Source organism: Phocoena sinus, chromosome 4 (assembly GCF_008692025.1).
Source record: "Phocoena sinus isolate mPhoSin1 chromosome 4, mPhoSin1.pri, whole genome shotgun sequence".
NCBI classification, from domain to species: Eukaryota; Metazoa; Chordata; class Mammalia; order Artiodactyla; family Phocoenidae; genus Phocoena; species Phocoena sinus.
In genome coordinates this window covers 22,645,885-22,672,560 of record NC_045766.1, presented here as the reverse complement: position 1 = coordinate 22,672,560, position 26,676 = coordinate 22,645,885, and the positions used below count along the sequence as shown (strand labels likewise).

The following is a 26,676-nucleotide window of genomic DNA, read 5'->3' as shown; positions in this document are numbered from 1 at the left end:
GGCTCCACTCTGATAAGTCTCAAGCCAATAAGGTTTGTGTTTCCAATACAGAAACAGCTGCTTCACGCCCGCCCGCCCCCGCCAGTCCGGTACCAGCTAGTTCTGTCTTTCCACTGCTGCCATTAACACACTTGTTCTAACCAGCAGCCACTGGATTTTTCCATACTTGAGTGTGGGCAGCTGTTAACAAGAGAACACCTGCCCAGAGAAGCCAGCAAGCATGGGAAGGAATGAACTTGTTACACAGTCAAAAACAGATGACTAGGAACTACATGAAGTCCGTAGCACTTCCAGCTGCTTTCCATGTCAATTTATCAGTAACAACTCCACAGGAGAAGCTTGAGTGGGAGAGCTGGTGAGGGACTGTCCTAAGGTCACGAAGAGACCAAATCACTTGCAAAAGAGAGTTCCAGCCAGAGAGCTTACCTCACCCAATCTTTGTATCCGGGGAGGGAAAAGCCTTAAATGCTGGAGGGGCCAACACGAGGCTCCCCACAAGCCTTCTCCTCAGAAGTCCATTTTAAAAGGCCTCCTGGGACTTCCCTCGTGGCGCAGTGGTTAGGAATCTGCCTGCCAACGCAGGGGACAAGGGTTTGAGCCCTGGACCGGGAACAACCCACATGCCGTGGAGCGACTAAGCCCGTGTGCCACAATTACTGAGCCCGCGTGCCACAACTACTGAGCCCATGTGCCACAACTACTGAAGCCCGCGTGCCTAGAGCCCGTGCCCTGCCGCAAGAGAAGCCACCGCAATGAGAAGCCCACGCACTGCAACACCCGCGCACCGCAACCAAGAGTAGCCCCCGCTCGCCGCAACTAGGGAAAGCCCGTGCGCAGCAACGAAGACCCAACGCAGCCAAAAATAAAATAAATTTATAAAAAATAAATAAATTTAAAAAAATAAATTAAAAGTCTTCCTGGGCCAGGCACAGAGCTGTTTTCTTAGTCTCTGCACCTACAGGTGTATCACAGGCCAGGGATGCACCTCTCTTGGGGCAAAACTCTTTTAGTCATTTGTAGGTTGAATTAGCGACTAGTCTTTGATGGGGCAAGATACTTTTCTACTACCCCAGGGAACTGCCGCCAACCCCTAGCAAGTTTCCCAAGCTGAACGGTGAGCACTGGCTCCAGATGCCCACGGTGGTCAGAGTGGGCCTGGACCAGGGAGACTCTGAGGGAAGACAGAAATCCTTTGTTCCTAAATAATGAATCTTCTTTAACAGTAATGGCTCTCTTCTTCGGCGCTGCCTACAGAGCGGGCAGCATCTCCTACCCGGGATCATGGCTACCCTCAGACCACTCGTGAAGCCCAAGATGGTCAAAACCTGATGAACCAAGAAGTTCATCTGGCACCAGTCAGGCTGATGTGTCAGAATGAAGCGGAACTGGTGGAAGCCCAGAGGCATTGACAACAGGGTGTGCAGGAGATTCAAGGGCCAAAGGTTGATGCCCAACATCAGTTACGGAAGCAACAAGGAAACAAAGCACGTGCTGCCAGTGGCTTCCGGAAGTTCCTGGTCCACAGTGTCAAGGAGCTTGAAGTGCTGCTGACGTGCAACAAGTCTTTCTGTGCTGAGACTGCTCTCAACCTCTCCTCCGAGAACTGCAAGGCCGTTTTGGAGAGAGCAGCCCAGCTGGCCACCAGTCACCAATCCCAACACCAGGCTGCACAGTGAAAAAATGAATAGACAGCTCGTGTGCACATTGTGTTAATAAAACCATGAAACTTGGCCAAAAAAAAAAAAAAGACACACCAGTAATAAAAAGCAGCTAAGGCATCTAGCGCTAATTGCCAGGCACTCTTCTAAGCACTCGCCCTACTTCACAGACAAAACTAAGGAAACAGAGAGGTTACTGTCCAAGGTCACACAGCTCTGAGCAGGGGGCAGAGTGAGGACTGAAGGCGAGCAGCCTGGCTCCAGGCTGTGCTCTTAAGGATAAATTAGAGCTGCCCCTAGTCCCTCCAAGGCAGTCTTTTCAATTCTGGTAAGTGTATTGTCTTTAAGTTTTATACAAAGAAATCCACGTCAAACAGGCTGTCACTTGACCCAGAGTTAGTTGGGGGCGGGGTGAGGGTGGTCAGTTCTCTGGGTTTTGAGGGGAACGAGAGGCTGGTGTTGAGATCTGTGCAGTTAGTTGGGACAGTGGCCCAGGAAAGAATGACTAAGGCCGAGAACAAAGCCCCTTTCTCTCCTGCGCCAGCCTCTCCCAGGGAGGGAAGTGTCTTTTGGAAGTGGGGTCCCCAGCAGGCGGTGTCTGAAGGTGGCATGGTTGTGCCCACAAGTCTCCTGTGTTTGCCTCCCTGCCCACCTCTTGACCCTGTGAGTTTCTTTCTCAGGCAAGCTCTCCCCAAATGGTGGCCAGATGGTCCCCAGCAGCTGCTGGATTCCTCACTGCCCTCCAGCCCTCTAGCCCAGAGGTCAGCGCTTCTCCTGACCAGTGTCTTGGGGTTTACTCTTCTTGGACCAGCCTGGGCCACATGCCACCCCGACACCAACCAGTGTGGCTGCAAAGAGCATGCAGATGAGCTCGGCCCGGGCTACCCCGCGCCCTTGGAAACAGGTCAGTGTGGCAGCCCTGCCTGGACCGCGTGGCCTGAGGTGGGGAACATCAAGGCGCTGTGATGGGCCTGGCAGAGACAGGTCAGGGCAGGAAGAGACACGGACACCCGCATTTACCCAGAGCAGCCTTGCTGGAGGAGACCCGCTTAAAAGTGAAAGCATTTACATTCTACAGCAACACTGTTTTATGTGCTGCTGTGAAGTCAAACAGTGGGTGGGGGTGGTCTGGGCACTTACAAAAACAGCCATGCTTTTCAATAGTGCGTTGAAACGCTGGAATGCATGGGATGGCAGGTCTGGAGCAAAGATCTGGATTTCCACTGCGGCTCCACTAAAAGTAAGTCCCTGGGCTGGACTTGTTTCCATCCTCACAGAAGGGGAGGCTCACCTCCGCCCTCCATGCCTCACAGGCATTTCAGGAGAAATATGAATGTGAAAGTGCTTAGCGCTGTTGCAGGAATGTTCAATCCTGAGCAAGATCCCTCAGGAACTGGGGCAAAGTGAGTATGGCCAGAAGTCAGTACGACAGACGACAAGTGCAGGGGCCTCTGGGGCCTTGGAGGACGGGCTGTCACAGGCAGCGCCGGGTGGGAGGGGAGACCAGAGGGCCACAGAGGGCAGGCTCCTGGGCTCGGGGGACTGACAATCACAGCTGAGAAAACACACACTTCACAGACTTGATACTTCTGCATCAGGAAACGGCATGAATGATCAGGTCTAAATAGAACAGAGAAGCACTGACCAGCAGAGAGGCCTGCGAGCACAGCGGGCGGGCGTGGAGCCGCACATCCCCGGGGCAGGACAGCTGTGGACAGAGGTATATCCCCAGCAGGCAGGGGACAGTCGGGCCGGCGAGAGATTGAGTGCTACCTCAGGGGACCACCCATTTCAGAGGCCCTGTAATTAGCAGACACACAAACAATGGCGACATAGTACATGGAGAGAGCTGAAAAGGGTGAAAAGACCCGACTGCTACTACGTATAAAATAGATAACCAACAAGGACCTGCTGTATAGCACAGGGAACTATACTCAATATTTTGTAATGATCTATACAGGAAAAGAATCTGAAAAAGGATATATATACATATATATATCTCTTGTGCTGTATACCTGAAACTTACGTGATATCGTAAATCAACTATACTTCAATAAAAACAAAAGACTTTGAAAAAAAATAAAAATAAATAAAAGACCCAACTGGGCGTGTCTGCACTCGGTCTCTGCAACAGTTCAGAGAACAGGCTGTGCTTACCTGCCCAGGCCAACCCTAATCAGAAGGCTCTTCATGGAAAAGACATCCAAGAAACCCGTTCAGACTGTAAGGAGGAAACGCACCAGTGGCTGCTGTTCGCATCTGCAGTTTCAACACGGAAGGTAACCACTAGTTGGGGTTCCTCTTGTAAAGCTGCCACAGAGGTCTGGGGCTCCCCGAATCTGGCTGATGCTTGGGGTCTGCTAGGGAACCACCTTACTTAGGAGGCCTCGTTAACAAACTTCCTTGGATGGATTTTGGGATAGTCTGTCTTTAAAACAGCTGCTTCTGAGGGATCCAGATGACAGTCAAATTACCACATGAGATTTTCAAGGAGCCCTTGTGCTACTTTTAAACCCTAATGTGTGTTTCTTGTATTTACTTGCTACACACATATAAACATCACTATTCTTTTCCAACTAATACGGATTTTAAATTCTGCTCGCTACACCAGATAAACTTCTTGTCCATTGGAGTTATTTAAGGATCTGATAGAATCTTCTACAATCCTTTCTCTCAGAGCATTTATAAAATGCAAATATCAAATTTTTAAAAAAGTGGGGGGGGGAAATCCCCTGGCGGTCCAGGTTAAGACTCCACATTTTCACTGCTGAGGGCGCGGGTTCGATCCCTGGTTGGGGAACTAAGACCTCACAAGACGCGTGGCTCAGCCATAATAATAAAAAATGAAATAAAAGGCAAGTATCCTGAAGACTGCGTCTGCAGGTGTGATTATTGCCGTCCTTCTGGGTGGCTCCAGACTTAAAGCCATTTAAAGTCAGTTCTAACATGTCTCCTCAGAAAGAGGCTCCCCAGACCTGCTGAGCGCTGGCTGAGGGCTGTGGACTGAAGGTGTGAGCAACGTGTGGACCAGGCCTACTCTGGCCAGAGGCCATCACCTCCTGGAAGGGCCGCAAAGACAGCCACCACACACACAGCCTACCAGAAGCAGTTTCAGCCTTGCTGTAGTTGCTGGGCTGTTAAGTTCCACGAGGGCAGGGATCTTGTTTTGACCCCCAGTGTACCCCAAGCTCCTAGTACATTGCCTGGCACACACTGGGTGCTCAATTTAAAAAAAAATTTTTTTTTTTAAATGAATGAGTCCATTCCTTCTCACTAAGCGATAGCAACTTTGCAGAGTTTTCTTTGTTGATGAGGTGGGTTCCCTTCATCTCCAAGCCGGTGGCCCCCAGAAGCTGACCTTCTATTCAGCTGGGAGAAAGGGTATGCTGGCGAGGACGTTGTTAAAGGTCAGGCTGGCACCATGCTGTCCTCAGGAAGCTGGAACCATGGCTGCAGGCTCTTGTCCTCCCCCAGGGCCTCAGAAAATAAGCACAGGACATGGAAATGCCCCATCTGCAGCCAGGTCCTGCCTGCTGTGCAGGCCACGGATCACAGACGTGAGGCTCACGATCCAGAAGCCAGGGGCTCACGACACAGGGCACCCCTCCACCTCGACCTCTGTGAATACTAGTTCACAGCCGAGCAACACGTATCCGAGGCCTTTCTTCTCTCAGTTCTCATTTCCTCCCTCCTCTGCCCTGGCTCCGAATCCCAGGTGCTGCACTGACCAGGACGGTGCACGAGAGCCTCGTGGGCAAAGGAGATCCTCAGAGTAGCAGCACACAGGAGCCCGTCAGGAGGGCAGACTTTCAGGCCCCACCCTAGACGTGGCTGCGTCAGAACATGCATTTTAAACAGGATTCCTTGAATGAATCACATGCCGAGACTTGAGAAGTACTGGGTTGGAGCATCCGCTCTTCATTGAGAAAATGACCATCTTCGCTTTCTAGCTGCTGCTGAAACAAATGACCACAGATTTAGTGGCTTCAGATGATACTCATTTATTCTCTCCATGGTTGTGGTCAGCCGTCTTGGTGGGCTGGGCTGGGCTGGGCTCTCCTCTGGAGGCTCAGGGAAGACTGGGCTTCCAGAATTCGGTTGCTTCTCCTGTTTCCACACGGCCCCCTTCATTATCAGAAGAGCAGCTGGGCGTCTTCTCACACTTCGGACCCGACTTCTGCTTCAGGCTCCCATGATTACACTGAGCGCTCTGGATGATCCAGGATAATCTCCCCATTTTAAGGTCAACTGGTTAGTAACCTTAATTTCATCTGCGAAGTCCCTATTGCCACGGGATACAACATAAGCACAGGTGTGACACCAGAAGGCAGAGGTCACGGGGGCCCCAATTCTGCTTACCACAGTGATTTCATCAGCAGTAGGTCCAAACCCGGATGAATGGTCTCAGAAGGGCACCCGCAAGCGCTCTGAATGCTCGGTCATCTCTGTTGGCGCCTCTCCCTGCCACGCCTCATTTGGTTCTTCCTGCCTGACCCTTAGTTTCACTCCAGTTACCACTGCCTGCCCCCTACCCTGCCATACAGTCTCAACACATCTCAACTCCCTCTCACCCAAGAGAGCTCTTATCTGAGGGTGCACATAATTCTGCAGGAAGTCCATCCTTTCCATGCCATCTCAGCTCTTCTCAGCCACCCAGAGGGAAGATCACAAGGAACAAGGCTAATGCCAAAACAAGATGGCACCCACGCCTGCCACTTCATGTCACCCCTCACTCTCCCTCGGCTCTGGCGTTAGAGACCTGGGGCTCTGACCTGCAGAACAGAAGGGGTGCTGGATGCGTGAGTGTCAGCAGAAGGTCTCTGGGAGCTCAGCACCACCCCAAGGTCACCTGAGCCAGCAGCCCTGCACACTCTCCAATTCCAGACAGACTCATACTTGAGTGGATAGAGTGGTCCTGTCTTCAAGCAAATCCAGAACTAACGCTAGCCTGTCACTAGCTGGTTGGTCACCAGTCAAATCCAGTTTATTCTTATGAAGGCCCTTCTGAGTTATCCCAAGGCCACACAAATAATCTGGAAAGAGAGGGTTAGGAGACATGCTCCGCTTTGGTTTTCATACTCAAATATCAGCCCTTACCAGTCTTGACTCCCTAGTGAATTCTGTTCCTAAAAAGCAAGCCCATCCTCAATGGACAAATCCTGCCATCCGTGACAAGGGTTAAAGGCTGTTCCATGCTCCTGAAAGCAAATGCAGAAACCATTCCCGAAAAGTTGTGAAGTGACTTATTTGAAGGACAAGTCACTGGAATGTCACGAAATTGGTTTGTTGAAAAAGCAGACACACTGATCTCTGTGTGCCCTCCAGTATGAAGGAAGCCCTCCTGGGAACAGATCTCCCTCCCTGGAGTACCAGTCAGTCGCAGGCCGGTCTCAGGGAGGCGCCGCACAAAGACCCGCGGCTCAAAACACAGCTCCTTCTATGCGGGAACCAATGGAGCTAAAAAACTCTGAAACCAATGTAGCAGATCCTGTTGAGCCTTCTTTAAACTCCAACTTGACAAATTTATTAAAACAAGAAAAGCCAAGGGAAATGAAAAATCCCACGTGGACGACAGTTTCAAATTCACCCATCTGTGACCCCTGCCCTCATACAAACCTGCTGCACAAGGCCACAGGCAGCCAGGAAGGACTTTCAACTCCTTCTCTACCACACCCCTCCCAGTGATAAACAACCCGCCAATGCAGCAGCAACACCGTACTTACCCTGTTTCCAGTTACCAGGAAGGAAACACTCCCGAAAAACCTGCAACCTCGGAAGGAGGGGGAGCCTTTGGAAACTCACATTTATAAACATCTACTACATGTTGGCGTGGCATATATATTTTCTCATTTAATCCTCACCGCCCTGAAGGGGGGCAACACCCTCATTGTACAGTTAAAATGAGAACCGCAGCTCAGAAGGGTAAGTACCCTGGCCTGAGATTTCCAAACAATCAAATGCAAATCAAGATTTAATGCCAATTTTCCCTCCCTCTCCTTCCACAATGAATGATCGGGGATTTCACGTGAAGTTCTCTCTTCCAACAGACTCTACACAGAATCTGGGAAGTCCTCCTCACAGACTGTACCTTCAGTGATAGGCAGTCCTACCGGATTTCGTGAAGAGGACAGACCAGCCTTTCTTATCTCACTGCTGCATGTGGCGGGGAAGCTACCACTAAGAAAGGACAACGCGGCTTAAGTTATAGGACGAACTACACACGTTCGAGGTAGGGAGAGTTCATCTTGTACAGAAAACCCTACTAAGACACTATAATACGGTCTAAGGCTGAGTCTGTATGTCCAAATTGGGATTGAACTAGACTGTAATTTGTTCCCTCCCACCCATGGAAGTGATCAAAGTGAAATAAGAGTTCATTTGTATAAAAAAATTCCAAGTATAAAACAGCTTGGAGATCTACGGAAACTAACACATAATTTTCTTTGAGCTAGATATATAACATACCTGTTGAATTTTAAGTAGCAGCTAAAGTCAAATGACAGTGGAATCTTCTCCATCCAGTAATCAGACTAGTGCCAGACTCAACCGCTTGAGGATGCAAAGCTGGTTGTCTTTAGTCCTTTGTCCCCTTGCTATTCAAACTGTGGTCTGTGAATAGCAGGCTAGGCATCACTTAGGAGGCTGCTGAGTGTACAGAATCTCTCCTATGGAATCAGAACCTGCCTGTTAACAAGATGCCCAGTGAAGCTCTGAGGAAAACCTGAAATGTAGCAGAAACGCAGACTCAAAGCACGTCCAGGGCTCCCTTCATTCCTAGTCACCCTTTGCATACAGACCCAGCCCCTTCCCATACTGACTGTCTCGGGGGACCTTTGGAATAACCCAGGCCCCCCCACCTCCCTCACATGTACCTGCCATCATCTCAGAGCCTGTTCCCTCCTAGTTTAAGATTTTCAAGAGACCACATCTCTTCATCTCTTTATCCTCAGAGTCTGGCAACTCATTACCTGGCCCACAGCAGGCTTGGGATAAAGTTGCTAAACTCCCCTAATTTCAACACAAAAGAGAGCCAGGAAGAGTTGGGTGCGTCAACTAAGGTCACAGGCAGTCAGGGGCCAAGCCACGACCAACCTTCTGAACCAAGGAGGCACAAATGGGACTCATGTCTATGTCCCTTTTTTCTTTCTTTCCAAAACCCACTCACCCATTCTGGATATCTCAATTCTTGTCACATGTTCTGAGAACTGCTTTGCTTCTGCCTAAGCTTATTAAAACAAAAATTCCACCCACACTATACTTCAAAAGATACAAAAATACAAAATTAACTGAATACTTAATGATATGGATTTCACGTGAGCCAGAGTTGACAGCTGCTGAGGACCTGTTCACACTTGGCCAACTAAAACGGTGTCCTGGTTGCAGCCCATGACACTGCTCTGCCATCACAGCGTCTTTTCTCCTTGTTTTATACTCTTAAGAGACAGGGTAGGTTTGCTTTACTAACAACCCCAAGAATCATTTTCTTCAGTTGCAAAGGAGGCTTCTACAATGAAAATCTGTTATCACTAAGATCTTAGTGACAGAGCAAACCTCCCAATGGCACTGAGTGACAACTACCCAAGCGTTCAGGCTGCTCCTGGGCCACCAAGGCCCATCTGGCCAGTCAAGGCCACCCAGAGCACTCATGTTTCCTCCAGACAGCAATTCCTGAGCCACCAAGGCCCATCTGGCCAGTCAAGGCCACCCAGAGCACTCATGTTTCCTCCAGACAGCCATTCCTGAGCCAGCTGGGTTGGGTCCCACTCGTCCTGGCTTGCACCAACACAAAGAAAACCTCAAGAATATTAGCCCTGCCTTTTTTTAAGGAGAAAAGTAACAATTTTTAAAAATAGGCTTTAAAAAAAACCACAGATCATGTGGGAAGCACACCTTTCTCAACAGAGGAGAAAGTAGCTCATGTTATGACAAAGAATCATACCAAACACCTCAGACTGAAGGAGGAAATATTTCATGACTCTAATAAGACAATGCTGAAATAAAACTGTTCAGTTGGAAGCTTTGAATAAGTTCCAAGTGTTTATATTTCAATTTGTAGAGTCCACAGTCTGCTAAATAAAAGCAGTAGCAAGATTTCACAAACTATTATACAATTTAAATCTTATGAATTTAATTTCGTAAAAATTTAGGTGCACATATTCTTACCTTGGTAGTTTTGTTTTTGTTTGTTTTTTCTTTTTGCGGTACTCGGGCCTCTCACTGTTGTGGCCTCTCCCGTTGCGGAGTACAGGCTTCTGACGCGCAGGCTCAGTGGCCATGGCTCATGGGCCCAGCCGCTCCGCGGCATGTGGGATCCTCCCAGACCGGGGCACGAACCCGTGTCCCCTGCATCGACAGGCGGACTCTTAACCACTGCGCCACCAGGGAAGCCCAGGTGCACATATTCTTACTGGCTAACCTAAAAATGCAGTTTTTATCTAGGGTCTAAAATACTTTAATCTTAATACTTTAAAAGATTTAGTTCCAGCACTGAAAATAATCCCGTCACTTTGTTTGTTTTTACATGTTTTACAACAAAAAGGTGGTGCTCCTAGTCAGAAAGATCCACAGACTAATTCAGCATGTAAAAAATAACTTTACAAAACATCCAAGACAACCTTTCAAATCCACTTTTATTTTCCTTTTTCCTGCTCACATACAGAACTTCTCCACACACTGCATTTCTTGCAGCTATAAAGTCATTTGACGTTGGTCAGGTACCATTTTATCCCCTAAAACTTTGCTGGCATCAAAATATGACAGTTAACCAGTGTTAAATCTATAAAATATTTACATAGCACAGCACATTAAGCTTTAGACACTTGGCAATTAAACCACATAAAAATTGGACAAACCCCCATCCTACATGTTCAGAATCAGCTGTTCACAGTCCCTATCTGGTGACTGTACATCGTTCAAAAGGCAGCAGAGGCAACAGGCAGTTACTTTGAAGGACACCGAACACTATGGTCTGGAAGCACATTGTGATGCTACCCCAGTGTCATGCACCACTCCACCTTTCTCCAAGGCGGTCTCATAATTCTGGAATGGCAGGTCCAGCTGATACCAAATGAAGACAGACAACACAACGCTTACTCTGTGGAGATATCTTAACTCCTACTATGGACGCATGGTGATTTTGAATACAACGCGTCCTAAAAACTTGTCACGATCATCCTGGTTTTTTAGGTTGGGTGATCCATCAATCTTGCACTCAACTGTGACTTCGTTTATGTCATTTCTATTACCAAAGCTGAGCTGGACGGCAACTAATGGCTGTAGATAGCTCCCCTGGCAAATAAAGGAAAATACATTAATTCAAATTCTGCAATAACTTTACACTTTATCAGGGGTTTGTTTATTCTGTAAAATTAAAAAAACAAAATTTTAATTTAATAATTAGATCTATTATTTTTTTAATCCTCTACCTTTTTTTCCCCCTTAGCTGGATATTCATTTATTTTCACTTTAATTTTTATTGATAAAAGTGTTTGTGACTATGAATTTTCCTCTAAGCACTGCTTTAAACGTATTCCATAGGTTGTGATTATGTTGTGCTTCATTGTTTTTTAGATATTCTATAATCTTGGTTTGAGTTTTCCCCTTTCCCCAAAAGTTGATTAGAGAGTTACCACCTCCTCCCTCTTTTGGAAGGGCCCTTTTATTTCAATAATTTCTAGTTTTCCTGCATTGTGATCAGAAAGTATTGTTGTAATATATTTCTATTTTATGAAACTTGAGCATGCATTTTTTATGATAAAGTTTTGTGACTGTTCTGGGTGTCTGAGAAGGATATGTATTGTATCTATCTATATATTAGTATGTTTGATAAACATGCAGAAGATCTACCTCACTGATTATGTTACTTGGGTTTCTAACATCCTTACTTATGGTTGCTGTGTGACTTGCTATAAAAGTATACTCAAAATTGTTTTGCCATCACTGTGGTTTCTAAATACAATTCTTCACTAAAAGGAACTAGGGGCTGATTCCAGGGCTGAGGCAGGAAAGTACAAGAAGAACCTGGAACATCTTGTGGTGCCAGAAAGTAAGGAAGTGCTATAGGAATCAAGGGAACATGTCTAAAGGACACAGGAGCCAGAGCCAGCCTGAAGGTCTCCCACCAGCCAAATCTGGGACAACATTAGCACCAAAATAAATGATTATAACATATAACCCCTGAATTAAATAAGAATCCGTAAGAATATACTGATATAAATAAATAAACAGTGGAGAAGGAAAAGCTCTTCCTTAGAGTGGAATGCCAACTAGTAAATGGAAAAAGAAAAGATTAGAAAAAACATTTGAGAACAATTCTATTAGTAACTGATTGTGGAAAGAATTGACAAATGCTAAAGTTATAGGAGAAATAATTTTATAAATTCTCCAAGTATTCTCCCCACATGATACTTATTACAAAGAAAAAAAAAAGTGTAACTTTACATTAGGGAAACCTGGCTGACCCCACCCTAACAAGGTTAACACATCACCATTAATGGGACTCAACACCACATCCCTCCTGATATGCTATTCTGAAAAGGACATAACATTTCTTCTGAGGCATTCCTGCCGAAAATGTACAACCTACATTTAATCATGAAAAACATCAGATAAACTCAAACTGAGGAACATAAACCAACAAAGTAAGCCAAAAAAGGCCTGTACTCATTTCTGAAGAGCTCAAGGGCATGAAACAGACAGATGGAGGAACTGTTCCAGGTTATAGGTGACTAACAGTGTAACATCCTAGACCAGGAAAAAACTTTTTTTTTTTTTTTTTTGCAATAAAGGACATTATTGGAACAACTGGTGACATTTCAACAAGATCTGTAGATTAGATAATAGTACAGTATCAATGCTAATGGTTATATATGATAATGTCCTTATTTTTAGGAAATTTAATGTAAAGAGGCACCATGTTTATCACTGAGTGCCAATGATGGTTCAGGGGGAAAAATTATATATATATATTTTATATACATATATATACATACATATACATACATATATGTGTATATATATATGGAGACTAATAAGACAAATGGGAGATCTGTGTAAAGGGTCTATAGGAACCCTTTGTACTATTCTAGCCACTTTATGTTTAAAATCATTTCAAAATAAAAAGTTTACTAGTATACATACGAAATGCTACTTATATACACATACTTAAAGAAAAACTATGGAAGAAATTACGCTACAATAATAGTTATTCTCTGGATAATGACTTCTTTACTATTTCTCTATATTCTTTAAATAAGCACACCCTAAGAAATGAAAGAGGAAACTGTATTTTGAAAATAATCATCCTTTAACTTAGCTGCTTTGGTTTTGTGTTTGTAGTTAAGATCTGGAGTCTCCATTTGCCATCACCATTTGTATTTAAAAACCAGAATAGATGATGCACACGTTACATAGGGCATACGTCTACCTAATCCAGACAACTGGCATTTTAATACAGACTACCAATTTTCCAAGAGTCCCTACCACTTAAGAACTTCTAAATACTTACATGCAATTTTTTCCCATAATATGGAAAATATTTTAAATCTATCATTCCATTGGAAGGATAAGTTGATAGCAATGCTGTGTTTTCACCCTAAAGTTGAAAACAAAACAAACCCTTTTTAGGTCACAAAAAATAGCTTTTAAAAATGTATTTTTATTAAAGCAGTATCCATTATGGACAGTATGAAGAAACTACAATGTTGCTCCAACTGTATTCACTACAAGTGTATTTTTGGAAAGAGACTTACTCATGTTGATTTAAACCGTTTGACACAAACTATCCTGATTTCCTAATATATCTTATATACTTTTCCATGACAGTCCCTTTAACTTACAGCCAGATCTACTCATGCAATGTCTGTAAAAATCTTATCTGCCTTCCAACTACCAAATGCCAGTTCTCCAGCCACTGACAGCAGGAATGCACAAGTAGGTCTGGGACCAATGAACCCTAAAATGAATAAAATATTGTGCTTCCAGACTGGAAAGCAATAGCTGCCACACCTAGAAGGTACCACTCAGGCCTGGGAGGCAGCAGGTCCAGAAGTGTCACATGATTAACAACCATGATAACTGTAACCAGAGGTGGAAACTATGATGCAGCTGACACACTGCTGGGGAAAATTTAAAGTACTCCAAGGAATACCCTTAACTAATTTAAATACCACATTTCCCTTGAATAATTTTTACGGGCACATGTAAATCAGTTAGAAGTATTATATATCTACTGCAATTATATTCCACGTATTAAAAAAGCTGATACAGGAACTTCCCTGGCGGTCCAGTGGTTAAGCCTCTGCGCTTCCACTGCAGGGGGCACGGATTCCATCCCTGGTCAGAGAACTAAGATTTGGGATGCCACTAGGCACAGCCAAAAAATAAATTTAAACAAACAAACAAGCAAACAAAAAACTGATCCAACAAAAAAGAAACAGACTCTCAGATATAGAAAACGAATTAGTAGTTACCTTTGGGGAGAGGGGCAATATAGGGGTAGGGGATTAAGAGGTACAAACTACCATGTATAAGAAAAGCTGGGCTTCCCTGGTGGCACAGTGGTTGGGAATCCGCCTGTCAATGCAGGGGACACGGGTTTGAGCCCTGGTCCGGGAAGATCCCACATGCCGCGGAACAACTAAGTCCGTGTGCCACAACTACTGAGCCTGCGCTCTAGAGCCCACAAGCCACAACTACTGAGCCCGCGTGCCACAGCTACTGAAGCCCACGCGCCTACAGCCTGTGCTCCGCAACAAGAGAAGCTACCGCAATGAGAAACCCACTCACTGCAACAAAGAGTAGCCCCCACTCACCGCAACCAGAGAAAGCCCGCATGCAGCAACGAAGACCCAACGTAGCCAAAAACAATAAATAAATAAAATAAATTTATAAAAAAAATAAAGCTACAAGGATAAACTATACAGCACAGGGAATATAGCCAATATTTTATAATAACTATACATGAAGTATAATATTTAACAATTGTGAATCACTGTGTTGCACACCTGAAACTTATGTAATATTATAAATCAACCATACCTCAAAAAAAACCTGATATACAAGATAATGATACAAATCTAGTATTCTTCTTGAAAAATAAGCAATTTATGAAAATTCTCATGTAACACATTCTGAGCAGACCCAATATTAATGACTGTAACTTTTACACATACTGAGTAGATGACAGATAACAGTGATTAAAATCAGTGGCAACTTCAGAAGGCACTAATTAAAACAAAACGTTACTAAATGTTTGCACTCTAGATTTGAATAAACGAATTTCTACTTTTGAAAGCATACATGAAACACGATAGCAAAAGTAAGAATCTTCTCTAAGGGAAGCGGTATTCTGCTTACTTCCCTTAACCACCATGAAGCAGCAGATGTGCATGGGGTGAGAGAAACACATGGACAAGCGACACAGGCAAGACAGCAAAGCATAAAGCGATGACAACCCACAAAAAGGGCAAGTTCTAACGATCCAGATCAACAATACGTAAAAAGAACAGGAGAGGGGCTTCCATGGTGGCACAGTGGTTAAGAATCCGCCTGCCAACGCAGGGGACATGGGTTCGAGCCCTGGTCAGGGAAGATCCCACATGTCGTGGAGCAACTAAGCCCACGTGCCACAAGTACGGCACGCCTAGAGCCTGTGCTCCGCAACAAGAAGCCGCTGCAATGAGAAGCCCGTGCACCGCAAGGAAGAGCAGCGCCCGCTTGAACGAAGACCCAATGCAGCCAAAAATAAATTTATAAAAAAAAAAAAAAAAAAAGAACAGGTGATAACAAGGCTAAGGAAACTGTAGAAGCCATTTTTCATTCACTATTCAAACACCACCCTACGTTTGTACTCCTTAATTTTAAAAAAGTCTAAAAAGAATCTAAAAAGGAGTGGATATATGTGTATGTATAACTGATTCACTTTGCTGTACACCTGAAACTAACACAACATTGTAAATCAACTATACTCCAATAAAAATGAAAAACAAATTGAAAAAAACCAGAATACATGCTAAAAGAAGTCCAAAGTAACATTTTATATAGGAGAAAAAAATAGTCACTTTGATATAAGTACTTTTGTACATTAATTACTTTTCTTTTTCTTTCTTTTTTTTTTTTTTGCGGTACGCGGGCCTCTCACTGCCATGGCCTCTCCCACTGAGGAGCCCAGGCTCTGGACGCGCAGGCTCAGCGGCCACAGCTCACGGGCCCAGCCACTCTGAGGCACGTGGGATCCTCCTGGAGTGGGGCACGAACCCGCGTCCCCAGCATCGGCAGGCGGACTCCCAACCACTGCACCACCAGGGAAGCCCCATTAATTACTTTTAACCTATTTTTCCTTAATAATTCATAGAAACAGAGAGATGTTCCCCAAAATGTAAAAGGTTTTAATTAATTAATTATTTATTTTTGGCTGTGTTGGGTCTGTTGCTGTTCGCGGGCTTTCTCTAGTTGTGGCGAGCCTGGGCTACTCTTCATTGCAGTACGTGGGCTTGTCATTGCAGTGGCTTCTCTTGTTGCAGAGCTCGGACAGCACTCGGGCTCAGTAGTTGCGGCACGTACGCGCAGGCTTCAGTAGCTGTGGCGCACGGGCTTAGCTGCTCCGCGGCATGTGGGATCTTCCCGGATCAGGGATTGAACCCATGTCCCCGGCGCTGGCAGGTGGATTCTTAACCACTGTGCCACCAGGGAAGTCCTGGGTTACAGTTTACTGAGCACTTCAGTGTGCATTTTCAGCCACATACCACACTCAGTTTATATTTACCTCATTTAGGCCTAAGACCCTTAAGTGTGTAGGATCAGTTATAGAGAGGGAAACTGAGGCTCAGCGTTATGGTCACATGCTCAATTAATTGTTCTACGGGTTTGTGCCTAAGCCATCACGTTGGCAGACTTTTACTTAAAATTAACATTTAGAAACTGTGAAATAATAAAATGCACATCTGAACAATGATGAGGTACTTTACGGTGAAGCTACATGTCATGGTTCTCTAAGTATACGAATGGCATCATATTGGAAACCATGAGCAACTAAGTCCAAGAGTCTATTAGCAGTCACTAAGTTCCACTGAAAACAAAATAAAGGTTTAAAACTAATGTATTTTGGTTCTACTGTAGAGTCATCACCTGTAAATAACTTGAAGAACACACACCAAATGTTCTAAGCAGTGATTAACTCTGGGTAGCATTTACCAAATGTTTTCCTTCTGCATTTTTCTAAATTTTCTTAAATGAACACGATTCACTTTTGTAAGAAAATTAAAAAAAACACTAATGACATAAATATGAATGTTACATCTTTTGCAGGAACCATCCTTTAAAATTAAAGGCCACCTCTAAAAGCATGTTCTGTCATCAATGCTTTAGTGTTTCCAGGACTCTTAACTTGTATGAAAGCAATTAAAGGACTGCCCCAGTGGCACAGTGGATAAGACTCCGCGCTCCTGATGCAGGGCGCAGGGGTTTGATTCCTAGTCAGGGAACTAGATCCCACATGCGTGCCTCAACTGAGTTCGCATGTCACAACTAAGGAGCCCACGTGCTGCAACTAAGGGTCTGGCAAGCTGCAACTAAGGAGCCCACCTGCTGCAAGTAAGACCAGGCCCAACCAAATAAATAAATAAATAAACAAAAACAAGACAAAAAAAATCCTTGTAAATAAATAAAAGCAGATCAAAGTTAAGAATACAAGACACAATAAAAGACAAATGTATTATATAAAAAGTAAGTCAACTAAAGAATTTACACTAAGAACACTTGATTATTGATTATAGACAAATCTAATGGAAAACAGCAATATGGTGATATGCAGTAAATGTTGCCATCTGTTCACAGAGCCACACCTCGAAAATTTATGGATTCCACCTGATTACTCCTTTGTGACTAGCCTACGAGTAAAATGCAGTTTTACAAAGAGTTCCTCCAATTTTGTGTGTTTTTTCTAAAAACAAAAATATTCCACAACTAAACAAACAAAACAAAAACCCCATCTATTATTTTGATTATTTTATGTACTTTCCACACCACTCTTCAAAGCAAAAGGGACAGCAAATTGAAATCTGAGTCATTAGACCAGATGTTCCTCCAACTATTCTAGAAGTTCCCCCAACTATTCTAGAATAGTTCCCCCAACGGTTCTAGAAGCAAAAGATACATAACAGATAACAAGGAGAAAAATCCATTTATAATCCTAAGTGAAGAGTTAACACGGAGGAGTTTATACTGGCCAAAGGCTTACAGAAGTGAAACCTTAGGAAGGGAGTGGAAGGCTTTTGTCCTTCTGGCTGTGTGTGTGTGTTTTCCTTTCTTGATGGTGTTGGCTCCACAGACCCACTGTTCCAAGTATATCTACATTGTCTGCTCACAAGCAGAGGCAAAAGTTCCTGCACACAGGACGCTCATAAAATCAGCACTTCCACCTGGCTGAAGGCTCACAGCCAGCCTCGGGAACCTTCTACTGGAAAGAATTGCAAGCAAGGGGGATCACAGAGTTACACAATACATTTCCTAAATCTGTCTTGTAGGTGTAACGTTTTCTCCTGTTTTGAGATGCCAGTAGAAGCTCACTCGATTTTTAGAAGGATTTGTACACCAAGAAAAACTCAGCTTAGATGCAGCATCTGGTTTTAAGTGAGATTCTGATTTTTTAATCCAAGTTTCCTGCTGAGCTGACTACGGCATAAGGAGATAAAGTGAGCTGCCTGTGGTCACACATGCATACTTCAACCCAGATGAGAAAACCACAAACTTCCCAGCTTTTCATTCTATTCTAAATCGTGAATAAATACTCAAAATAAATCAATAAGGATATTCTAAAGCAGGAGTTCTCAGAGTGTGGGTCCCAGACCAGCAGCATCACCATCACCTGGAAACTTTAGTTAAAAACGCAAATTTTGCAGCCTCACCCCAGACCTACTGAGTCAGAAACTGCAGAACTGGGACCTAAGAAACCCTCCAAGTGATTCTGATGCATGATCAGATTTGAGAACCACCCAGCAAGAAGTTTCTGCCCAAATAAGAAATCCATTCATCGTTAAAAGGGATTACAGTTTTCTTTGGCAAACAACTTTAGAAGTGATTTCAATGTAACATTTCAAGTAAGACACTTCTGACACATTAACTGGAGCTGGAATGCTAATATTTTACACAACGATAAAATTAAATTTAGAACTTAACAGTTTCTCCTGAGAACTCTTACCCATCATTTACATATTTGTCTTAGTTGAACTTTGCAGCATGGAGAGAAAACAAAAGAAATTATGAAAGGAAAACAGCACAGTGCTCTGGAAAAAATAAAGTAGGGATGAGAGAGCAAAATAACGCCTCCTTAAGGAAAATGTACCATGTTTTTTCATTAAATCTCAGATGCCACTGATGTACACCAATTTATGTACTATTAAGAAAGAAAAAAATCTTATACACTATTAAGTCACTGTCAGTTATAAGGCCAACCCCAATTTTGGTGTTATCAAGCTAGAAAAAAGAAAATGAATCTTAAAATCAGTGAAATATGGTATATGTAAATATAAAGGCAAAGTATGTGACATCAAATGCACATGGAAAACAAGTCTTTTTGAATTATCATTAGCAAACAGAGAAGGGCTACCCCCAAAGGTCGGTGGAGTTTCATTCTTCTAAGAATGGCACTACAATGGACTTTAAAAATGTGACAGGGAAGAAAAAAATGACTAAATTCATTAGACTTTTAAAGTATTTTTAAGATACACTAAGGTTTTAACAGAAGTTGGGTTATTTTCTGAATACTAACCTTCAAAATACATTCTATCCTTGGTTCTCCTTGAGGCTTTAATCCAATTATCTAAGGTAAAGAAACATTGATTAACTGAAACATCACAACGGTATACAACAGAACCTCTTCCTTCATTGCTGGGGACACAGGGGTGGGAGGGTTGAGATGAACACTAACACTGCATTAGAACCCTGTTACCTCTGCCTTTTACTTTAATTTTATTTTAGAGGATTAGAACAGACTTTTCAATATAATAATCTTACCAATTATCTATCTTATTATAGTACTGGGGCAATTTAGAAAATAAATCAGTTATCAACGAATTGACCAAAACACAGCATTGCACTTTGCTACCCTAAAACAAGAAATAGAAACCTTTACATTTCGTTATTTATATGAACACATCATTAATGCCAATAAGAATGGCAAAGGCGTAATATAATAACTGTTCTTCACGAAAATAGATTAGGTCACAACCCTACCATGTTTCCATAAGGCTTCCACAGAGCCCTGTTGTATTTCACATCTATCTGTTCTACAAAACACATACACTTAATGAATCCCATTTTGAGGACTCTCATAGCACCACTCAGTTCTATGTAATGAGGCTTTCATTTATGTCGTTGATATAACTAACTCTGTATGAATGATAACAGATATTTATCCATATATTTTGCGAGAGGATTTTTTGGCCTTTTGAATTGTATGCATTTTAATTTATAATTTTATAATTTATATACATTTTAATGTGAATGCCTGTAAAATGTAAGTACTCCTCCCGAAAGACAGGTATTGTTGCAACCGAAATAATAATCTCAAGAGCAGTAACTATCCGTGCCCTTGCAATGATATTGGAACAAACTATACTGGGATTAAATGCCCTGCTACACCCTTATGCGACATGTCACTGCCGATCCCTGTGTGCCTCATGATGCCTTCCTGGCGTGCCTGTGAAGTTCTGCCCTAGCGGCAAGTATAATCTCACATCCTCATCATTCAGAGGACATGCTGACAAAGAAAACAAACTCAGAAGGTTGGTCCTGTGGCAGAAGGAACTGGCATTTCTTCTCTTGGCTTTATATTGGGAACAGATTTTCCATCAGTCTAGGTGTTGTGAAGAGACTCCTAGGAGGCAGGGATTACAAAAGGCATCCCTGTTGGAGGGAATGGATCTACTTCATCTTACAAGCTAGATCACCTGGCTTCACATTACAGTTGGCCCTCCCTATCTGGGGCGGGGGTTCCACATCTGCAGATTCAACCAATCGCAGATCAAAAACATCTGGGGGAAAAAAATTCCAGAAAGTTCCAAAGAGCAAAATTCGAATTTGCTGTGTGCTGACAACTTTTTACACAGCACTTACACTGAATTAGGTATAAGTACTCTAGAGATGCTTCTGAGTACACAGGAGGATGTGCACAGGTTATATGCAAATACTACGCCATTTTATATAAGGGACTTGAGCACCTCCAGATTTTGGTGTCCTCAGGAGTCCTAGAATCAATTCCCCACAGACACCGAGGAATAAACTATCTGGGTTTCTTGTGTGGATTGTGAAAACTCATTTCTACTTTATTTAACAGTATGTGGTATGTATGAGCTCCCTAGCATTTCTGAGGAAAGTAGGGGTCCCCTTGAAATAGTTGCTCAGATTGCTCCCACTTCCAGGCCTACCCATCTTGCCTTCAGTTTCACCTCCACTTTGTTAACCTTAGTTCCTAAGTGTTGCTAAAACATCCCATTAAATGTTTATTGAGCACCTACTATGTGCCAGGCAATGTTTCAGAATGATTTCCGGAGTGCTATGAGATAATCAGAAACTGTCGCTGTCCATGGGGACAGGGGAAGGAGAGGCTGGAGGGAAGCCAGTCTGGGAGCTTAAGGGTCTAGCTGGCTCTCCCTACAGGGAAACTCCTTATTTAGCAGTGCCAACTTCAGAAGACTCAAGTTTTAGTTTTATTAGGGATGGTAACTTTAGTGATATGTAAACTCAAGCCCTTGAGAGGCCTGCACCTGTTTAGGAAATTGCCTTTTCTCTGCGTAAATGACCAGGAATTACCTCATTCTTCAAGGGAGACCGTACAGGCCTCAACAGGTTAACTGTATCAGAACACAACTCTGCAGTACCATTTATAGAGCAGCAAGGCACAGGGTTTGGAGATCACTTCATTATGCAAGGAAAGCATCTTCCTTTTGCACAATGACTCCACAACATTGTTACTTAGATGTAGAGCACATTAGCTTCTTGGTTTGCTAATGGCTATACAATTCAGGCACTTTCTCTGGACAACATGGCAAGATGCTGCTGGGTTCATTTTAATGCAAATTTATCTCTATTTCTACTATTGAATTACATATACTATAAAGCTATGCTTTGCTATTAAATATTCAGAAAAAGTGAAATAAGCCAAAACTTTGTAAGTTTGCCGTGGGATTTTAAATTACATTGCCACACAGGATGCAAAGATGAGCAGAGCACATTAACACAACCATGCTGTGGGCATGATCCCCAGAATACCTGATCCCTGAAGCTCTGATCTACGCTGAAGTGCATACAGCTAGTTCCAAAAGAGAAAAACTGAAGTTGCGTTACTCCCTAATTTATGACTAATCTACGAACCAATTGTTTTTTTCTGTATTAATTTTCCAAAGGTCAGTATCACTGTTAGCTTTTTACACAAGCTAGCACCAAGTGAGAGAGCACTGAATAAAGAGCTGCCAGCTTCTTAACAGAAGAGATTTGGAAGAAGCAGCCGCGGCAATAAATTATGTACATACTCTGTTCATTTTCACAAGAATACAAGGGTGTCCTGTGGAGTAGCCAAACTCGGGATCATCCACACCACTGCATGCTTCAAGTAAGACAAGAGGAAACTGACACGAAGTATATTCTGGACCCTTCTGCTCAAAAAGCTCTCCACTGTGACAATCTGTGAGATTCTTCTGTTCTTCTAAGCCATATGCTAAAAAGGAAACAGCCAAAAAGGACCTTAAACACAACCAGAAATATATCATCCTTTGGACAACATTCTTCAAAGACAAAAACAGCAATGCCATTTACTGGAAAATTTTAGGGAAAGAATGTTAAGTCTGTTCCTTTAAAGTCCGACTGCTATCTAGCGCTTTGCCGTTTATTTCATTTCAATACAAACTGGGTGACAGACAGATCTCTTTTGTCACCATTAGGTGGCACTAGCCACGGCTACAGCATTATCTGAATGCCTTCGATGCTCTTGGCCCAAAAGATAGAATGGTGAGGACATAAAAACGCATTACCTCTGCCCTTATGGAGGTAATTTACAGTGTAGTGGGTAAGACGGGTGTTGAGGATAAAATCATAAATGAAGGGCCTAAAGAAAGGGGTACATGTGAGTTAATGTTAGCTTACAAAAGGGTGTTTTCAGCAGAGATGGAGGTAACGAGATAGATCCAAAGGGGATGAAGGAGTAAAATGGTTACAACTTGGAGATAGGGAAGGAAGGAGAGGGAGACAATTCAACGATTTTTCGAATGTTTGCTGTGCACTTGACACAGTTAGACCAAAGGGGCACAACGGGGAGCCAGTCTGCTGTGGACCCTGCCCTCAATGAGCTTAGGCTACTGCAAGGCACTCACTAATAAACACGGTACCACAATCCTCAATAAGAACTGTTGGTGTGTGGGTATACATGGTACCAGAGACAGGCCAGCCTACAATGAATTCAACCAAAAACAGGAACCAAAATTTCAGAGTACTCACATATACTTATTTAACTTTATTTATTTATTTAAATTTATTTAAATTTGCTCATTTGCTTGCTTGCTTGCCATGCCACGAGGCTTGTGGGATCTTAGTTCCCAGGCCAGGGATTGAACCCAGGCCCCGGCAGGGAAAGTGCTGAACCACTGGACCACCAGGCAAGTCCCAAAGTAAACACATTTAAAAGGAAGTATGATCTTTCCCTTAAAAAAAAAAAAAAAGTCAAAAATTTTGGTTTCAACTTTTACTTTATCAAAAATTAGGATATCATGGGAACTATGTACCCATTAAATAGCCAAGAATGAATCAGGTATTGGGGAGGGGGGATAGGAGTAAACTTTTACAACAAAACAGTACCACTAACATTCGTCACTCCTTTTTTTTTGCGGTACGCGGGCCTCTCACTGTTGTGGCCTCTCCCGCTGCGGAGCACAGGCTCCGGACGCGCAGGCTCAGCGGCCATGGCTCACGGGCCCAGCCGCTCTGCGGCATGTGGGATCTTCCCGGACCGGGGCACGAACCCGTGTCCCCTACATTGGCAGGCGGACTCTCAACGACTGCGCCACCAGGGAAGCCCTCGTCACTCCTTTTTGACTTTCGTGGCACAATCATGAATGTCATTCGGCAGAAAATACTCAAGGCCTACATCAGTTTCCTCCAAGGGCTTCTCCTGCATATACTCTGTTGGTACAGTTCATCAGGGACCATTTTTGTATGATGCCAACTTCCACTTCTACACAAAACCACTCTAAGTCAAGGAGTTGGATGATGAATGGTCAGAATATGAAGACCTCTGCTCAGCACATGATGGGAACAGAGAAAGGTGACCATTCCGAGAGAGAGCACAGAACCCCACATTCCTGAGGAGCGTCTAAAGTAAGATAGAAAAAGGTGTAGGTAAACGGGGGGGGGGGGGGGGGGGGGGGAGAAGAGACCTGAAAGATAATTTGAACAATATAAGATTTTAAATTCTAATTAGTATTCAAGGGGGGGGGGGAAACAAACCCAGAGCAGATAATGTATCTTTTAACAAGAGACTGTATCTTTTAAACACCAGAAAGGCATTCCTAAGAGCAACAATGACAATACAAAGTTTAAAAAAAGGGAGGGGGGAGGGCGTGCTGAACACTGAAGATCTAAAAGTAAATCCCCAGTATAATAAAGCAAAAGTAGAAAATGAGAGACAAACAAGAGATCCAAAACCCAACAACTAACAGAATAGCTCTAGAAAGAGAACCAGAAAACTGAGGTGAGGAAATTTTCAAGTAATAATAGTTTCCTCAACTGGAGAATCTAACTCTTCATCCCGAAAGACCCCATCAAGTTTCCAACAAAGTGATATTTTAGAGACTGACACCAACACTTGGAAATTTTAGAACCCTAAGGAAATACATTTAAAAACAAAAACAAAAAACCAACACTGTTGAGCAGAAAAAGGCAAATACAAAGGAACTAAAATTCTGTACACAGCTAAACTAGAATAAAAGCAGAATTAAGTCACTTTCAGAAATGAAAGGATTAAAAACCTACATTCCATGTATCTTAAAAACATTTTTTTAATTTAAATACAAATTGAGATATAATTCACATATAACATTATGTTTCAGGTGTACAACACAATGAATGCTTGAATATTTGTACACATTGTGAAATGATCACCACGATAAGTCTAGTTAACATCTTGTCGCTATGTAAGTTACAAATTTTTTTCTTGTGATGAGGACTTTTAAGATCTACTCTCTTAGGAATTTCCCAATACGCAATACAGCAGTGTTAACTATCGTCACCATGCTGTACATTACATCCCCAGGGCTTATGTATTTCTAACTGGAAGTGTGTACCTTTTGACCTTCCTTCACAACTTCAGCCCTGCCCCCTGCTGCCTCTGGCAACAACCAATCTATCTGTTCTCTGCATCTATGAGCTTGGTTTTCTTATTTGTTTCTTAGATTCCACATGTAAGTGAGATCATTTGGTATTTGTCTGTTCATTTCACTTAGCATCATGCCCTTAAGGTCCATCCATGTTGCTGCAAATAGTAAGATTTCATTCTTTTTCTGTGGCTAAATAGTACAGTGGTATATATACAATGGAAGAGTATTCGTGTATCTTTTCTTACAAAGTTATTTGAGAATATACTCCATCAAAACTAGGGAATAAATAAAGAAAAAGAAGGCAGGAGCCAAGAAACAGTGAATCCAATCTGAAAGGGATCAAACGAACTCCCCAGATGACAGCTGGGTGTCGAAGCCCTAAACAGAAATCAGTACAGACTGCAGCAGAGGGGAAGGACTCTAGGGAGGAGTTCTCAGAAAAAAGGGACATAAGAGAAACTCGCAAACGATGGTATACAAATAAGGGAGTTAGACGAGAGTCTCTACAGATGGTAGGAATATGACGTAAAGACAAGTATAAGAAGGCAACCAATAATGAAAATAAAATAGTAATTCAATTACTTTTGAATTGAGATTAGGTGAAGGTGTGAGGCATGTGAGCTAAATCCTCATTTAACATGGCAGGAAGTAAAGACAATGTATAAAAGTGATAAATCAGAGCCAGCAGATTGCATTTAAAGATACAGAAGAAAAAGTTCAAAAGTATGAAGTTATTTCCTGTTGAAAATGTATCCAGAATCAGACGATTTCTCACAGTCTCACTGCTCCTGACCTTGCCACTATCTCCACTCACCTAGGTGACTGCAATGGCCTCCTAACCAGCTTCCCTGATTCCCCTCTACAGTCTAGTCTCAAAAAACAGCCTGAGTGATCCTTTAAAAATCTGAGTGAGATGATGTTATTCTCTGCTTAAGAACCTCCATCTTGGTCACTGTGAAAGTCAAAGAACTGAACAACAGCCTCTAAGGCCTACACAATCCGGTCCTCCTTTAACTCCCTGACCTCAATCTCCTACTACTCTCTCCCCACTTACTCCATCCAGCCCTCTTACTTCCTTGATGAACGCTGAACACATTGGACATTGTGAGCCTCAGGGCCTTGCACCTACTGCTGGTAGTTCCATGGCTACTTCCCTCATCCTTAGATCTTTCCTCAAACATTCCCTTTCAATGAGGCCTTCCCAGACCACTCTGCTTAAAATTGCAGCCCTCTCAACTCTCCCTATTTCCCTTCTCTGCCTTATTTTCCTTCACAGCACTTATTACCTTCTAACACACCGCTAGATTATAAAAACTCCACCAACACAGAAACTTTGTTCATTGATGGAAATTAGAAGAGTGCTTGACACAAAAAAGACCCTCAAAAAGAAGTATTTGTTGAATAAAGGAACAGGACTGCAGCTAGAACAGAGTACGGCAGGGAATTATTGTTCTACTTATAAGCTTTCTTTACTATTTGGTTTTCAAACCATGGATTATAGTCTCACAAAAACATCTCCATTTAAATAATAAATATACATTTAACTTCCAAGGGAAAGAGATTTAGGACGGTAGGTAGTAGAAGACCAGGATCAAAAGGTTTTTGATTTAAGAAAGGATCCAACAGAGAGGCTAAACATATATGAGAAGGATCAG

The 26,676-nt window shown here is 43.1% G+C and overlaps 1 protein-coding gene and 1 pseudogene across 2 annotated transcripts in view; one reads left to right on the top strand and one right to left on the bottom strand.

Annotated features, from left to right (window-relative positions):
- Positions 1-862: 862 nt before the first annotated feature.
- LOC116752796 lies at positions 863-3,632 on the top strand (annotated as a pseudogene).
- A 6,637-nt stretch (positions 3,633-10,269) lies between these two features.
- Positions 10,270-26,676, bottom strand: part of ATP1B3 (ATPase Na+/K+ transporting subunit beta 3) — a 41,904-nt gene continuing 25,497 nt past the window's right edge. Inside the window, exons 4-8 of one of the 2 annotated variants that reach the window (XM_032630713.1) lie at position 26,107; positions 22,187-22,371; positions 19,426-19,476; positions 13,165-13,251; positions 10,270-10,946 (exon numbers count right to left, since the gene is read on the bottom strand). In XM_032630713.1, coding sequence (XP_032486604.1) covers positions 10,776-10,946; positions 13,165-13,251; positions 19,426-19,476; positions 22,187-22,371; position 26,107 — 495 coding nt within the window. In that variant the 3' untranslated portion in view covers positions 10,270-10,775. The remainder of the gene's footprint in view (positions 10,947-13,164; positions 13,252-19,425; positions 19,477-22,186; positions 22,372-26,106; positions 26,108-26,676) is intronic. The other variant, XM_032630712.1, reaches the window with a different exon arrangement.